We start from the raw sequence: 18,150 nt of genomic DNA, 5'->3' as shown, positions 1-18,150 counted from the left end.
TGACGGTTTGGTGCCAGATACCGTAAAATACCTTCATAGGTCTAATGGAGCCTAAGGCCTCAACAGAATTCATCAAGAAACTTAGTGGCAGAGCTTTTTTGCAGAGGAAAACGGTCGTGTGTATGTTTTTCGTCAAGAAATTTTGTCGTGGATCTCGACGAGCAAAAAAGAGAACGGCCTTGTACACACGACCGAGAAACACGTTGTAAAGAAACATTGTTTTCCTCGACAAGTTCCTTGTCAGGCTTGTTGAGAATCTTGTCAAGCTTTCTTTGCGTACACACTGTCAAGACAAAATCTCGTCGTTCTCAAACACGGTGACGTACAACACGTACGACGGCACTATAAAGGGGAAGTTCTAATACATTGGCGCCACCCTTGGGGCTGTTTTTGCTAATCTCATGTTACTGCGTGTTAAGTAAAAGTTTGGTGAGAGACGATTTGCGCTTTTCAGTCTGTTACAGCGTGACAAATGTGCTATCTCCATTACGAACGATACTTTTACCTAAGGTGGGCTCCCGTCTCATACTTTATTCTGAGCATGCGCGGGTTTCTAAGCATACACATGAACGTGTTTCTCGTCGTAAACCAGCCTGACGAGAAACACGACGAGGAAATTGAGACTCCCGACGAGGAAAAAGAGAACTTGTTCTCTTTTTTTCTCGTCGAAATCCACGACAGTTTCTCGACGAAAAACATACACACAACCGTTTTCCTCGGCAAAAAAGCTCTGCAACCAAGTTTCTTGATGGATTTTGTCGAGGAAACCGGTCGCGTGGGAGTCTCAATTTCCTCGTCGTGTTTCTCGTCGGGCTGGTTTACGACGAGAAACACGTTCGTGTGTATGCTTAGAAACCCACGCATGCTCAGAATAAAGTATGAGACGGGAGCGCACCTTCGGTAAAAGTAGCATTCGTAATGGAGATAGCACATTTGTCACGCTGTAACAGACTGAAAAGCACGAATCGTCTTTTACCAAACTTTTACTTAACACGCAGTAACATGAGATTAGCAAAAGCAGCCCCAAGGGTTGTGCCAGTGGAATTGAACTTCCCCTTTATAGTGCCATCGTACGTGTTGTACGTCACCGCGCTTGAGAATGACGAGATTTTGTCTTGACAGTGTGTACGCAAAGAAAGCTTGTCAAGATTTTCGACAAGCCTGACAAGGAACTTGTCAAGGAAAACAATGTTTCTTTTACAACGAGTTTCTCGGTCGTGTGTATGAGGCCATAGCCTTACCAAGTCAGGGCTGTTTTAGCGGCAAAAATGGGAGGTTAAAAAAGATGGACGTACTCAACCTTATGTGGATGGTCATAATGTTATGACTGTTGGTGTAAATCTTCTTTGTGTGCACCAAATGCCTTTTGCAAGCTAGATATTGCCTCAGGCCATAAATTGTTGGAAAAAAATGGTTCATTGAGAAAAATAGAAAAAGATCCCCCAAAATATTGCTGAAAAATAGGAATTGCACCTGTTTGATATTTGCGGAAGTACCTATCAGATGTAAGGTACCTGCTCCTATGTCTCACCTGACCCCCATGTTATACTGGATGATGCAGTGTGTTCTTCCCCTATGTGTTTCAGGTTGATTCGGTAATGGCGGAGCTGAGTCTCACTCATTCTGCAGACACAGTAATAGGAGGACGTGTTTTCAATGGCATTTCCAGCGGAGAAAGACGTCGGGTGTCCATAGCAGCCCAATTGATTCAGGACCCCAGTGAGTATATCATTATATAATGCAGCATTTCTTATATAAATATGGGACTTGCCATTTTTGATTGAGGAGCAAACTCATGGCTGTCATCTTCATCCTTCTTTTATTATCTAGTAAATTACTGACTGGGACAATCAGTACCTCTCCACACTTTTACACTATGGGGTTAAATTATAGGAAGAACAAATATGTCTGTCTGCTCTCCATTGTACCCCACAGCATAATTCAATACTGCAGCTCCTCCCTAATACAATAGAGGCTGCGGTATTGAGCCTACATGCTTAAGAAGGGGCCACACAAATTAGACCGTAGCATTGAGAACTCTATGATTGGAGGAGAGAAGCTCATGTGACTATTTGGCAAGTCCAATAGGCAAACAGAGTGGTAGGGCAGTGCTGGGAAGGTATTAATGAAAGGGAACCTGTCTCTTGCCCTTAAAGCTGAGTTCCAGGTATGGATTTTCTAGCACAGTTACATTGGGCCACCCTTGTACCAATGTATGTAAGTATGCATATGAGATGCATGTGAAAGCTGGAAATCACTGTAGTACTATTTGCTACTGGAGTAATCACTGCTGAGCTCCAGCTGCCCTTCTTTTGATTGAACACAGCTTGCTTGGCAAGGGCACCATGCACAGGATCCCTTACATTTTTCTCAATGAATGCCAGGCATGCTCTGACTGGACTAGATGGGGATTGTTACGTCACTGTCCCACCTTTCCATCTTGTCCAATCAGAGAAAGCCTTGCATTCATTGAGAAAAATGCAGGGTTAATTTACTGGTATAGATATATACTCACTGTGCTGTAACTCCTTTGTAAGTATAGTACCGTATATTACAAAAGTGAGTACACCCCTCACATTTTTGAAAATATTTGATTATATCTTTTCATGTGACAACACTGAAAAAATGTACTGAGTGTACAGCTTGTATAACAGTGTAAATTCGCTGTCCCCTCAAAATAACGCAACACAACAGCACTCATATATCTATTTCCCGGAGACAATCTCTGGATATCACCCTGAGCACGTTCACTCAACTACTTTAGTCGATCATGGCGAGGTCTTTTCTGAGTGGAACCCGTCCTGTTAAATCGCTCAGTTTCCAGGTCTTGGCAATCTTCTTATAGCCTAGGCCATCTTTATGTAGAGCAACAATTCTTTTTTTTTAGACCCTTAGAGAGTTCTTTGCCATGAGGTGCCATGTTGAACTTCCAGTGACCAGTATGAGAGAGTGAGAGCGATAACACCAAATTTAACACACCTGCTTCCCCATTCACACCTGAGACCTTGTTAGGCCCCGTACACACGTCCCAGGAACTCGACGTGCCAAACACATCGAGTTCCTCGTCGAGTTCAGTGTGGAAGCCGCCGAGGTCTCGGCAGGCCGACTTTCCTCATTGAACAACGAGGAAATAGAGAACATGTTCTCTTTTCGGCCCGACGAGTTCCTCGTTGGCTTCCTCGATGAAAAGTGTACACACGGCCGAGTTTCTCGGCAGAATCCAGCTCCGACGGAGTTTCTGGCTGAATTCTGCCGAGAAACTCGGTCGTGTGTACGGGGCCCAACACTAATGAGTCACATGACCCCGGGAGGGAAAATGGCTAAATGTGGCCCAAATTGGACATTTTCACTTAGGGGTGTACTCACTTTTGTTGCCAGCGGTTTGGACATTAAAGTGTGTTGAGTTATTTTGAGGGGACAGCAAATTTACACTGTTATACAAGCTGTACACTCACTACTTTACATTGTAGCATTGTGTTCTTCAGTGCTGTCACATGAAAAGATATAAAAAAATATTTACAAAAATTTGAGGGGTGTACTCACTTTTGTGAGATGCTGTATGTATATATATATATACAGTTGTGCTCATAAGTTTATATACCCTGGCAGAATTTATGATTTATTGGAAATTTTTCAGAGAATATGAATGATAACACAAAAACTTTTTCTTTCACTCATGGTTAGTGTTTGGCTGAAACCATTTATTATCAATCAACTGTGTTTACTCTTTTTAAATCATTATCACAACAGAAACTACCCAAATGACCCTGATCAAAAGTTTACATACCCTGGCGATTTTGGCCTGATAACATGCACACAAGTTAACACAAAGGGGTTTGAATGGCTATTAAAGGTAACTATCCTCACCTGTGATCTGTCTGCTTGTAATTAGTGTGTGTGTATAAAGGGTCAAAAAGTTTCTGGACTCCTGACAGACCCTTGCATCTTTCATCCAGTGCTGCATTGGAGGAGTGGAAGAGGTCTCCAGTGGCAAACTGTAAAGGTCTGGTGAACTCCATGCCCAAGAGGGTTAAGGCAGTGCTGGAAAATATTGGTGGCCACACCAAATATTGACACTTTGGGCCCAATTCTGAATTTTGAGTCAAGGGGAAAGCAAAAGAATTGTCAAAGAATCTGCGGGAAAAGGTAGTTGAACTGTATAAAACAGGAAAGCCATATAGAAAGATATCCAAGGAATTGAGAATGCCATTCAGCAGTGTTCAAACTCTTATTAGGAAGTTCTAAATGAGGGGTACTGTTGAAACCAAACCATGGTCAGGTAGACCAACTAACTTTTCAGGAAAATTGTTTGGGATGCAAAGAAAATCCAACAAATAACTTCAGGTGAAATACAGGACTCTCTGAAAACATGTGGTGTGGCTGTTTCAAGATGCACAATAAGAAGGCACTTGAAGAAAGACAGACTGCATGGTCAAGTCACCAGAAGAAAGCCATTACTACTCAAATGCCACAAAGTATCCCGCTTACAATACGACAAACCGCACAGAGACAAGCCTCAAAACTTCTGGCACAAAATAATTTGGAGTGATGAGACCAAAATTAAGTTTTTTGGCCACAACCATAAACACTGCATTTGGAGAGGAGTCAACAAGGCCTGTGATGAAAGGTACACCATTCCTACTGTGAAACACGGAGGTGGATCGCTGATGTTTTGGGGATGTGTGAGCTACAAAGGCACAGGAAATTTGGTAAAAATTGATGGCAAGATGAATGCAGTATGTTATCAAAAATACTGGAGGAACATTTGAATTCATCAGCCAGGAAGCTGCGCATGGGATGTACTTGGACATTCCAATATGACAATCACCCAAAACACAAGGCCAAGTCGACCTGTCATTGGCTACAGCAGAATAAAGTGAAGGTTCTGGAGTTGCCATCTCAGTCTCCTGACCTCAATATCATTGAGCCACTCTGGGGAGATCTCAAATGTGCAGTTCATGCAAGACAGCCCAAGAATTTACAGGAACTGTAGGCTTTTTGCCAAGAGTAGGGGTCTTCAAACTGCGGCCCGAGGGCCTGATGTGGCCCTTTGCTAGCCTTTATCTGGCCCTTGGGGCACAATTCCTCCCACTGACATGAGGCACTATTCCTCCCATTGACACCAACAATGGGGCACTTTATTATCCACTGATACCAATGATGGGATACTATTCCTTCTACTAATAGGGGGAATACTCCTCTTCCTATTGACCACCAACCCTGAGGCCATATTTGTTCTCACGGATGCCGGGCCCGTGACATTGTCTTCCCTTGCTGGCCCGAATCCGGCCCTCCTAAAGTCTGAAGGGCAATAAAGTGGCCCTTTATTTGAAAAGTTTGGAAACCCCTGGCTAAGAGGAATGGGCAGCTTTACTATCTGAGAAGATAAAGAGCCTCATCCACAAATACCACAAAATACTTCAAGCTGTCATTGATGTTAAAGGGGGCAATACATGGCATTAAGAACTTGGGTATGTAAACTTTTGACCAGGGTCATTTGGGTAGTTCCTGTTGTGATTATGATTTAAAAAGAGTAAACGCAGTTGAGTGATAATAAATGGCTTTAGCCAAACACTAACTATGAGTGAAAGAAAAGTTTTTGTGTTATCATTCATATTCTCTGAAAAATGCCCAAGAAATCACAAATTCTGCCAGGGTATGTATACTTATGAGCACAACTGTATATACAAATATATATATATTATGCAGGCAAACACATTTGGTATCATTGCTGTGCTCTAGATAGCCAGCAAAAGATAACCGCCACTGGTTGTCTGCCATAGTATTTTTTAAATTATGCTAATTGTGGCGGAAATTAATGTAATCACACAGCATAATATGGGGTATAATGAGTATCGCTGATTTGCATGCTTCACATTCCCTTTATTTCACTCACTGACTCCCTTGTCTCTCATAGAAATAATTTTACTCGATGAGCCAACTACCGGTTTGGATGCAATGACTGCAAATCATATCGCCTTACTGCTTTCTGAGCTGGCTCGAAAGGATAGGATAGTGATTATTTCCATTCACCAGCCACGATCTGAACTGTTCAGAGTGAGTAAACAACAATTGTACATTTCCTGCCCAGATTTTGCTCTACACCCTGATATTACTATGGAAAGTGTTATCCGGGAAAAGCAAAATCACATGGCGGCTAAACAACTGTTCTTTGCTATGTTTGCTTAATCATAATAATAATATAGTTTGCTTTACCACCATTATTTGTATTTTGGTGAATATTTACAGATCATTTCTCCTTGGCAACAAACATGAAACGGCAGTTAAAATTTTGTATTTAGGTTCTTTCTTTAGTTGAAATCCAGGCTAAAAATTTGTGTTTAAATAAGTCGTATGTATTCTTTCTTTATTTTTTATGTCCCTTGTACATTTTAGAGATCTGTGAAATAATCCAGCAACTTCTGTACTTTTCCTTGAGGCTGGGTTCACACTGGAGAATGCAGCAGCTCACAGCGGGAGTCCGATGCATCTCTATTCACCTTTTACGGTCCGATTTCAGCCCGAATTTTGGGCTGAATTTCGACCTGAAACAGGCCAAAAGACACACAGGACTCCTGTGCAATTTGCACCGGAACCGATGCGGAGATGTGTGAACCGGCTCCATACAAAGCCAGTCACAATCTCCTGCTATTCAGATTGAATGTGGGAAAACCTACATCCTATTCGCAATAGTGTGAACCCAGTCTTAATAAAGACTGGTCACTGCTGCTCCCTCTCCTTGCACAGGGGTGACTGGTCTTGTTTCCACCCCCTCCTATATTTTTCTGTTGGTTGCCTGAAGTGGATGGACCACCTGGGTCCCACAAAAATTATGGGCATGATACAGGAGATGGTCAGAGACTGCAGATATAACACAAGAGATGATCAGAGATTGTGGACTTGATACAAGTGATGGTCAGAGACTGCGGACATAACACAAGAGATGATCAGAGACTGTGGACTTGATACAAGAGATGATCATAGACTGCAGACATGACACAAGAGATGATTAGAGACTGCAGACATGGCACATAAGATGATCAGAGACTGTGGACGTGATACATGAGATATGAAAATTGTGTGATAGGGGTGGTGGCGCTGCTAAATTTGCTAAGAGACGTCAGCAGTCCTAGCGTTCTAGGTAATGTGACACCTTGGTGCCTAATCAGGCACCAAGGTGTCACATTACCATTACCTCGAACGCTAGGACTACTGACGTCTCTTAGCAAATTTAGCAGCGCCACCACCCCATTACACAATTTTTATATTATTTTTGTCCTTTCGGATTAATAAAAAGGGGGCAGCAGCATCAGTCTTTCCATCTTGCGTGGATATTAACACATATCATGATACAAGAGATGGCCACAGACTGTGGACATGATACAAGAGATGGTCAGAGATTGTGGACACAATACAAAAGATAGTCAGAGACTGCGGATATGCTTCAGGAGACTTTCAGAGACCTGGATTTACTGAGGGCAGATCATGCCAGAATAATCTGATCGAATTATTTGACTATATTACCAATAATTTGGACCAGGGAGGTACTGTGGACATAGCATATCTTAATTTCAGCAAGGCATTTGATATAGTTTCACATAATGATCTAATACAAAAGTTATACAAGCTAGGACCTAACCCTTTGTTGGTTCAGTGGATAGGGGTTGGCTAAAGGATAGATACCAGAGTGTGGTTGAAAATGTGGTTCGCTTGGAACAGAGAGCAGTCACTAGTGGTGTTCCACAAGGCTCTGTACAGGGTCTTGTTCTATTTAATCTATATGTAAGTGAGATAACTAAAGGTTTGTCGGGCAAGGTATGTCTTTTTGCTGAGCATACAAAGGTGTGTAATAGGGTTGATATCCCTGGAGGTGTCTGTATCATGGAACATGATTTGGCATTGGTAGAAGATTGGTCAAAGCAGTCGAAGCTGCAGTTCAATGTTTATAAATGTAAAATAATGCACCTAGGGAAAAATAATCTCTTGAGAGAGTACAACAACGGGGGGGGGGGGGGTATTTTCCAGCACTACAGAAGAAAATATTTTGGGGAACTGCAAATTAAGCAAAGTGTGATTAGACAGTGGAAAAAGCGAATAGAATAGAACAAGTCCAGAGACAGGTAACAAAAATAGTGAAAGGTCTGGGAGATAAAACATATCGAGAGTGACTTCAGGAACTTAATATCTACAGCTTTAAATACATAAAGGGGGTGAACAACAGTAAATAGCTTGACACAAACATAGATCTATACTCAGACATCCATAGGGAACACAGATAATTGTCTGCAGTGCCCCAAAGGTGGCACAAAAAGTGCTGAAGGGCTGCACGTGGCCCCCAGCCCGAAGGTTGGGCACCAGAGATATAGGCTATGTGCAGCTAAGTAATGATCTGATGGCTACTAATACAAGGTAAATTTCTGTGTTTGCAAAGGTATTGTATTTGGTGCACACAATGTGAATTTATATCCTTTGTAGTTATTACGGAATCTAATATACAGTGTTATCAAGTATTTACATCAAGTTGATCTTCTTTAAATGCATTTTAAAAATTAGAGGAAGCTACAACTTCATTCATCAAAATTTCCTCTTGGTAATAAACATTTGTGATTTGTAATTGAACAGATTTTTGATAAGATTGCTATCATGAGTTGCGGAGAGCTTGTTTACTGTGGTAACCCCCAAGAAATGATTACGTTTTTTGAAGACTGTGGATACGAGTGTCCAGAACACTCCAACCCATTTGATTTTTTTGGTAAGAGCAAGTCTTACATATTTATATATTTGAACATGCACAGGACAAGATTTTAACAGATCATTTACCAATTTACTCAACTTCTAGACCCAGGTCCAAATTTCAGTGCAGCCAACATAAGCGTTGGCTTAGGGTGACAGAACCTCCAGGTGCAGCCATCTGGGCATCATTCTGATGATGTTCAGAGAAATCTTTTACAATAAACTTAAATAGGAGATTCCTGTGATGGAATTTTTGCCTAGGAAGGTTAGTCTTTGGTGGGGTGGACTCTGTCACAGGAGAGCTCAGAATGCAAACAAAGGGACCTAGATCCAAGCATCCTCATACTTTAAAGCAGGGTGACATAGCCCTTACAGTAGGCATTCTTCAGCTTCTTTTTTCCAAGGTTCACTTTTCATCCATTGAGCAGCACTGTGCAGTTACCATAGTAGGGAAGGTGTGAGATATCACCATGTGTGTCATTCAGGGACGGACTGACCATTAGGGCACACGGGCACTGCCCGGGGGCCCCATGCCACTAGGGGGCCTAATCAGGGCTGCCAGCCTCAGTAAAACTAGGGACAGTATGTAAAAATCTGTGTTTTTTAAAAAAATCCCAAGATTATAGCTGCCCCGCCTCTCCAGTACCTTTTCAGGTGTGTATGTGTATTCTGTGTGTATGTATACTGTGTGTGTGTATACTGTATGTGTGTGTATACTGTCCCATAATCTCCTGGGCCCCATAATCTCCTATTGCCCAGGGGCCCCATAATCTCCTATTTGCCCGAGGGCCCCATAATCTCCTATTGCATCGGGGGCCCCACGAGTGGTCAGTCCGCCCCTGGTGTCATTCCTTCTGTACCTAGACCTCATCCCCTATTGACACTGTAAGACCTCATTCACACTTACGATTGGTAAAAACACACATCTGGGATGCATTTTACCACCGCCCAACCTCTCCCTCTTAAACTGCAAGAGTGGTGGATGGGGAGGTGTACATAAGCTGCAAAATGTATCCCCACTGCTATGCTCATGGGCAGTAATGCCCACTGGACATGACTCAGTACACAGTCAATAGATTTCCTAATAGTTTGCCTTGAAGGAACTCAGTACTAAGGAAGCACGGATATTGCCACCGTCATTTTCTTGAAAATAGAAGTTCCTTATCTGTCATGCTGACCATTGGCTACAGTACTTCAAAACACCAGAATGTAAGATGCATACACATTCTTATTTCTATTCTGCATTTCTTGATCTTCAAGCTTCTTCTAGGTCAGTGGCTCGGCAAGTAAAGTTGCCAGAGACATCTAGGCAACTAACAATTTCATAAAGAGGTCCAAAATTCCATCTGGAGACAACTGTTGGCCCATGGGAGGAGAGAATATAAAACCAGCCCTACCTAGTGCTAGTGGCATGATCCAGGCTTATGCACACAAAATCTGTATTAGATGCTTTTGATTGTATTAGGGCAAGTGCCAGGTCCTCTTGGAAAATGCCTATCCCCTCAAAACAACCAAACGTGACTACAGGATTAAAGTTTTTTTTGTATTGGATGGAGTGGAGAGGGATTAGAACACTTGTCAGTTTTTTTTGCTGTCTGTGCCCCTGTTAGGAAGATTCACCCTCTTTATTTGTCTTGTTTACCATTATCATTGAAAGTGAAAGTAAGAGAAAATCCCACATTTTGAGTTGTCCCAAGAAAAGTAATAGAGGGGAAATCTTCCAATGGGGTTACTAGTTCTGGTGAGCTGGGGGTCCCGAATGAATTCCCTTAATTTGCAGAGATTTCCTCTCACTTCCTGTTTGGTTATGGGACAGAAAGTGGATGAAAATCTCCACAATGGGACATAGATGAGAAAATAAATCTGACAGGGGTTATAACCCTCCCTTGCTCTATCCAAAATGAAAAAAATAAGTGTTTGCCTATAGATCTACTTTAAGCCCTGGTTCACACTGGGTACGATTTGGAACGATTTGAGATGCGATTTGACATGTCAAGTCGCATCTCAAATCGGCGGCAATTGTCGGCAATGGCACTGTCCTAATCAGTGCGACGCCGCATCTGCGATTTCAAAAAGTAGTTCCTGTACTACTTTTTGCGATTTCGGGCCGCGATTTACATTAAATTGCGGCCGAAATCGCGGCAAAATCGCGGCAAAATCGCAGCCGCGAAATCGCGGTAAAATCGCGCATTTTACCGCGATTTTGAATTTGCAGCAGTGTGAACCTAGGCTGAGTCTGGGTTTAAGAAACAGATTCACAATACCTTACTGGAAGTCCAGAGCAGAAAGTTTCTGTGTGTTTTTCAGGTGTTGCCTGCCATTGGTCTACATATAATTGTTTGTATTCTATCCCCAGTGGACCTTACATCTGTTGACACCAGAAACAAAGAGCGTGAAATGGAGACATATGGCAGAGTACACACCATAGCTGAAGCCTACATAGACTCCAATGAGTTCCAGAACACCTTGGAACATATCGAAGCATCAAAGATGTCTAAAGTGAAGCAGAGCATCCCATTCAAAAAAAAAGAAGCCCCAAACGAGTTGTCAAAACTTTTTGTCTTGCTCAGGTGAGAATGACTTGGCTACTTGTAGGGTGTCCAGAGATGAGCTCTACTGCTTAGTAATCCACAGGTTACAGGCCCCTCGAATATGGCTTCTTAGGTCTGTATGATGTGATCAGAGGATGTTTTTTTTACACAGCAAACCAGTCATTGGAAGCTTTTTTCATTAAATCCAAAAGTGCGATGATTATCTTCCAGTAGATAATTACTGGACATTAAAATACAACTAGAGGTTAAACTTTTTTTAGATAGCTTGAAGAAGGTTAGCACACTTGTCAGGTTTTCATTGTTGTCTATGACCCCAATAGGGAGATTCACCATCTCTATTTGTCATGTTTTTTGTTATCAATGCAATGCAGATGCATTAATTTGTGCATTCGGCGGGGGGCATTGAAAATAGATGGCACAAGAATGCACTTACACACGTAATATGTGTTACAATGTGTTACAATAATAGGAGTTTACAGAATTTCCCTGTTTCTAACTTACATTTATTTAATCATTTTTGTAGGAGAACACTAAGAAATCTGTCTAGGAACAAGTCTGGGATCATTATGAGGCTCTCTCAGAATTTGATATTTGGCCTCTTCATTGCTTTTTTCCTCATTCGATTGAAGAATGATGTGTTGGATGGAGCCATACAGGACAGAGTTGGGGTATTTTACCAGTGTCTGGGTGGGACAGCATACACCGGGCTCCTTAATGCTGTTGCTTTATGTAAGTAGTAAATGCTTCCACATTCCCTGGACATGCCTAATCTAATCTCAGCAAACTCAGCAATCTCAGCAATCTCAGCAAACAATTGAAAAATGTTCACTGATGTTTTGTTAGGCTTGCGACCGAGCGCGTGCATGTTTCCATTTCAATGGGCTGCCCTATGCACGAGAAACGCGGGAAAGAAGTCCCTGACTTATTCCTAAAAGCATGCCACATCGCACCAAATTGTCATGTGGCACCATGAAGTTGGGCACTTGCATAAGCACACGCGATTGCAGATGCATTGGCCATCAACAATTAATGACATTGCCATGCTTCTGCTCAAGGGCATGTTCCTGACATGCATAGATATGAACCTAGCCATGATCAGATTTCTGCTTTATCATCTCTGAGATTTTGGTATTAGAATTACTGTACCTGGTCAGCCTCCCAGCAACAAGTATAATTCCAAGCTGCCATACCCATCCCAAACATATCCTCTACTGTAAAAGTGGATCTGAACTTAAAAGGGTACTAAAGGTTTGCAGATTATTAAAAAAAAAAACATGTCATACTTACCTCCATTGTGCAGTTCGTTTTGCACAGAGTGGCCCCAATCCTCATCTTCTGGGATCCCACGGTGGCTCTCGCAGCTCCTCCCCGCAAGAACTAACCCCCTCTGGGAAGCTCTCTCCCAAGGGGGTTAGCTTGCGGGCGTGCTCCCGTGCCATACAAACGGTGTCCATAGACGCCAATTGTATGACTCGGCCCCGCCCCCCGCAGCCGCATCATTGGATGTGATTGACAGCAGCGGGAACCATTGGCTGCGCTGCTATCAATCATCCAATGAATAGCCAATAGGACCAGGGGGGAATGACGCTGGATCGCGCACACAGAGATTCGGGGCTCAGTTAAGTAAAACGGGGGCTCGGGGGGCCCGATGACTGCAAGTTTTTTTTTTCACCTTAATGCAGAGGGTGCATTAAGGTGAAAAAACACGAAGCTTTACAACCCCTTTAAAGCGGAAGTAAACCCATTCATTTTACAGTTTGCAAATGTAACACTCCCATTGGTTGTGCTCTCAACCAAACTGTCAAACCATCCAATGGCTGGTGTCATAAGCATCATTTGCACTGAGAGGGTATTTTAAAGGAGAAGTATGGCTCTTGTGTCCCTACTTCGCCTGTGGGTCGTAGAAGCCTACTTACCTGTAGTTCTGCACTCCAGTAACCCAGATTCAGCTGACAGTGGGTAAAATCTGCTGTTGGCTGATGTCACAAAGCCAGTCCAGGTTTAGCAGGGATCCTGACAATAATGACGGGATCCAAATAGATTCCTGGCCGGCAGCTGGCTCGGCCTGTCAGAGCTCCACTGAGAGCCTGAGCCAGCCACTCCTAACCCCACCCCAGATCTGTGCTCCAGTGAACACTAGTGGGACAGAGCACAGAGCGGTGGCTGATAGTCACCGCTCTGTGCTCAGGGTGGACCCATGATCTGAGCAATCAACGTCTTTGATTGCTCTAAGTTCTTGGTGTAGAGCCGGCTTGGAACAGCTGCAGCATTGGATCGAAGCTGCAGCCCCCTAGGTGATAAAAAATCATCACAAATCATAAAATATAGGAGTACATGACTATAACAATATTAAATGCTATGAGACTTCAATTGGACTGTAGCTAGATAGAAATGATTATCCTCTCTTTTTTGCTTTAGTCCCAGCCCTACGTGCCATCGGTGACCAGGAAAGCAAGGATGGTTTGTACCAGAAGTGGCAAATTCTTCTAGCTTACGTCATCCATATTGTGCCATTCAGCATTCTTGGCATTGTGATATTTTCATCTTTTATATATTGGTAGGTTTATGATTCACAATTCCATGTATAAATTAGCAAGATCATTCACATGCAGAGCTCACATTAATATGCCTATTTTTTTCTACAGGGTTGTGGGACTTAACCCAGAGCTGACAAGGTTTGGATGTTTCATTGCAATCACCCTGCCTCCACACCTCATGGGGGAACTACTTACCCTTGCAGTCCTTGGTTTGGTGAATAATCCCAACATCGTCAATGCTGGAGTGGCTTTGCTCAACATAGCTGGGATTCTTGTGGGCTCAGGACTACTAAGGTGAGATCCTTGCTGTAGATTGGAGTGGTTTTCACAATATAAATTCAGCTTACTATTACATCTCATGTATTGCATTGCCTTTTTTTTGGTCCATACTCTTGCCTGCACACAGGACCTAGGTCAGTGGTCTCTAAACTGGGGGCCAGATGCAGCCCTTTGCCCCTTGGGGCATTATTTAATCCACTGATACCAACAATGGAGTTTATTTCCTTACATTGATACCAACGATGGGGCTTAATTCCTCGAAATGACACCAACAATAGGGCCCCATAACATCAATGATGGGGCACAATTCCACCCAATGACATCAATGATGAGGAATAATTCCTCCTACTGACATCAATAATGGGGAATATCTACTCCCACTGAATCAAACAAGGGGGCATTATTTTTTCCCACTGACGCTGGGACATTTTCTACTCCCTGACCACAGTCCGGCCCTGCTAAAGAACAGTAATCTGGCCCTTTGTTTAGAGAGTTTGGAGACCCTTGATCTAGGTTAGTGCCTCATTAGATAATAAGGCCAGGAGCAGAATAAGAATCCCAGAAATTCCACCTTAAAAATAAGTCAGCATTGGGAGTGCACATATTATCTTCAGAGGTTCCCTTTACAGTTGCCTGTAGTCTGTGTATTATTGTAATTAGGCATTGATACTCGTACCCCAAGGATGTTAACTTACATTCTATTTCAGAACTAGGAGCATGCAGCTGTGCATGCTTTTATTTCTAAGACCATGCTGTCATTGAAAGCTGATTTTCTACAGTAACAATCAGGAACCAATCAGTGTGGTTTCTGATCATCTGGTCATCATGACAGCCACTCATTGTAATCACAAGAGTGTGTTTGCAAACACACCTGCTGCTTACAGGTGTCCCTGTGCCTCAGAGAGAGAGAGAGGCACAGTGACAGCTTAGGCCAGAAGGCTGCAGCTGTCATAGCGCAATACTGTGCATATAAGAAAATAAATTGGTCAGCAAACATATATATATTTATTTTTTCCATCCTTCATTCAAACATCACGCTTCATTCATAGAAGCTATAGTATGGCTTCTGTGAATGGAGGAGCAGGGTGGACATAGTCTGGCATTCTTGATGAGTGCCTGTCACAGCTCCCAAGGTTCTAATAATTAAAGGCTCTATATTTAGAAGATTGTGGTGGTTGGGGTTGGGGGGAGGGGTCAGAGGACACAGATTTCAAAGAAAGGTAGAGCCAGCAACACAAGGGACACATCAGATTAATGTGGTTGTAAATCTTTTTATATATATATCTATATATATAAAATAAACATTTCATAGAGCAGGCTGATCCTCCTTTTCTGGGGTCCCCCACCGGCGCTCCTTTTCGGTGAGTGCCCCCATAGGAAGTCTTTTCCTATGAGGGCACTCATGAGGGCATGATCCCAAGCCGCGCTGCCTGCGTCTATAGACACAAACTCGGCCCCGCCAAAACAAGATTTGATTGACAGAAGTGGGAGCCAATGGCTCCTGTTGCTATCAATCTGCCCTGTGAGAAGGGCACAGTACTGGATTGAGTTCAGGTTTAAGCAAGTATAAGGGGTATCCTGTGGCATAGACAGTGTTTTACCCTAAAGCCTTAAAAAAGTAAGCCTTTAGAACCACTTAACAAGTAAGCAGGTCCCTTGTGCTGTTTTTTTTTATTTTGCTTAACTTAGGCTTTAAACAAAACAAAAAAAAAAGATGACCATCATCACAGTCTGTGACTCATTTTTTCAGTCCCTGGTCCAGAATTATTCAATGAGCTGAGAGCTGCCATGGGAGTGGGACACAAGTTAACACTGTAGTAGGGGTGGTGACGGTGGCTCTAAAGCCTCGTACACACGCTTAGATTTTCGCAAGACTGAATGTCCGTTTTTTTTTGGTGGCATGCCAGTCTCATGTCGAAAGTGAAGAGGTTACTACACAAAATTTTCGTACAACAGAATACAACGAAGTGATGTCATGATTGACATGATGACAAAAGCTTTCCCCCGGCGCATAACGCATAACCAGTTTCCGAAAGAAGCCAAACGTCAGTGCGCAGGCGCCGTATAGAGCCGACTCGCAGTTCGGCTTCTTTCGGAAACTGGTGACGTGCCTTATGCGCGGGGGGAAGCTTTTGTCATCATGTCAATCACTTAGTCTCTGAATAGGAACGCCCAGTCCCGCGGGAGCCACTACTCGGAAGCCGGGGGGGAAAATAGCTATACGGTGGTATGTACAGCGAAAAAAAACAAAAAAACAGCATACTGTACATGTCAGCAGTATGCTGGATGGAATGGTATATACATGTTTTTAGGGTGAACCTCCGCTTTAAGTTCTTCACAGATGCAGACCAGGAAGAAAGCTCTACCACAGTAAGCGTCCTGTGTGTTGGTCATAGGCTTTTAGCTATGCTAATCTGGTTTGGTGGATCAATCCATGTAAAAGCGGTACACACTTTTACATGGATTATTTGTGTGCATAATGAGAAGATTTCCTCACACTTCCAGCAGGGAGACAGACAAAACATCATAGAGTGAGCACGTGATTTTATTGCTGTCTCTGCCTTTTTGTTTATGCGTGAATGCTCCCCCATTTCTTTTATGGGCATCACAGAAAAAGGAATGGAGGAAAAATCTCCCCAATGGAGGTAACAGACAGAAAAAACCTGACAGATACAGTATGTAAATTCTTCCCCAAATATATTCATAACTAGAAAAGCTTAGACTTTAACTTAGGACAACTCCAGCACTTATGGTACACCAACCATCTGCCCTATTTGCATCTCCTAAACATTCTGAGATAATCATTAGATTTTGCCTATAAATATTTTTTTAAACAAATTTACCTTTATTTTCCTGTTAAAACAATTGTTTATTTGTTTAGGAGCTTACAAGAAATGCCTCGCGTTTTTCAACTATTAAGCTACATTACATATCAGAGATATTGCTGTGAATTATTAATAGTCAATGAGTTCAATGACCTGAATTTTACTTGTGGTAAGTTATGATAACTTCTAATAAAATTATGTTTTTATGAATTACATTAACATATGGCTTCCCAACAGGGATCGCAACTAATCAAAGTGTGAGGCCCTGTACACACGATCAGTCCAAACTGATGAAAACGGCCGATCAGACTTTTGTCCTTCAGACCAAAGTTTTAAAACTTGCTTTAAAATCGGACAGATGGACTGATGATAGGGTCAGTCAAAACCGATGGTTAGTACGCAAAAGCATCGGTTCAAAACCTGCGCATGCTCAGAATCAAGTCGACGCATGCTTGGAAGCATTGAACTTCGTTTTTTTTAGCACGTCGTTGTGTTTTACGTCACCGCGTTGGACTTGATCGGATTTTGAACTGATGGTGTGTAGTAACATCAGACCATCAGTCCATCAGACTTCAGCCTTCAGTCCGTTTTCATCAGTTTGGACTGATCGTGTGTACAGGGCCTCAGTGCAGTGAAATATTTTATTCCTGGGAAAAGGGTAATTTTCTATAAGGTTCAACTAAACATATATGTGGCAGCAATACAACAGTCTAGGCCTATGGGTTTATTCAATAAAAATTCTTGAGCTGGCCACATGTTGAGAAACGTTGGGGAGCTTCATGTGATCCACAAAATATCAGTTGGAAATGTCTGTGCCAACATTAGTCAAGAAACCTACCTTTAATTGTTGACTATGTGTGGGTGAGATGCATGGGCTCAGGAAGTGGACAGTATTGGAACTTGGAAATGCATGTCCATTTTTACGAGCTCTGTAAGAATACTGGGCCAGATCCACGTACAGCGGGCTTAACTTAAATTTTGGTATTTAAGTTACACTGCTGCAAAATTTCTACCTAAGTGCCCGATCCACAAAGCACTTACCTAGAAATTTTCAGCGGTGTAACTTAAATCTGTCCGGCGCAAGGCGGGCCCAATCTAATGGGGCGAGTCCCATTTAAATTAGGCGCGCTCCCGCGCCGGACGTACTGCGCATGCTCCCAATGTGATTTTCCCAACATGCTTTGCGCGAAGTTACGTTGTGCCGAGTTTTGTGAATCGCGCCGG

General features: G+C 42.7%; 1 protein-coding gene across 1 annotated transcript in view; it reads left to right on the top strand.

Moving 5' to 3' along the window:
- The window catches only part of ABCG5 (ATP binding cassette subfamily G member 5), a 46,229-nt gene that overhangs the window by 24,137 nt on the left and 3,942 nt on the right, over window positions 1-18,150 (top strand). The window contains exons 6-13 of the mRNA XM_040351538.1: window positions 1,587-1,719; window positions 5,918-6,057; window positions 8,623-8,752; window positions 11,090-11,303; window positions 11,809-12,014; window positions 13,704-13,842; window positions 13,931-14,116; window positions 16,983-17,095. Coding sequence (XP_040207472.1) covers window positions 1,587-1,719; window positions 5,918-6,057; window positions 8,623-8,752; window positions 11,090-11,303; window positions 11,809-12,014; window positions 13,704-13,842; window positions 13,931-14,116; window positions 16,983-17,095 — 1,261 coding nt within the window. The remainder of the gene's footprint in view (window positions 1-1,586; window positions 1,720-5,917; window positions 6,058-8,622; window positions 8,753-11,089; window positions 11,304-11,808; window positions 12,015-13,703; window positions 13,843-13,930; window positions 14,117-16,982; window positions 17,096-18,150) is intronic.

Source organism: Rana temporaria, chromosome 4 (genome assembly GCF_905171775.1).
Source record: "Rana temporaria chromosome 4, aRanTem1.1, whole genome shotgun sequence".
NCBI classification, from domain to species: domain Eukaryota; kingdom Metazoa; phylum Chordata; class Amphibia; order Anura; family Ranidae; genus Rana; species Rana temporaria.
This window is presented reverse-complemented; position numbering and strand designations above follow the sequence as displayed.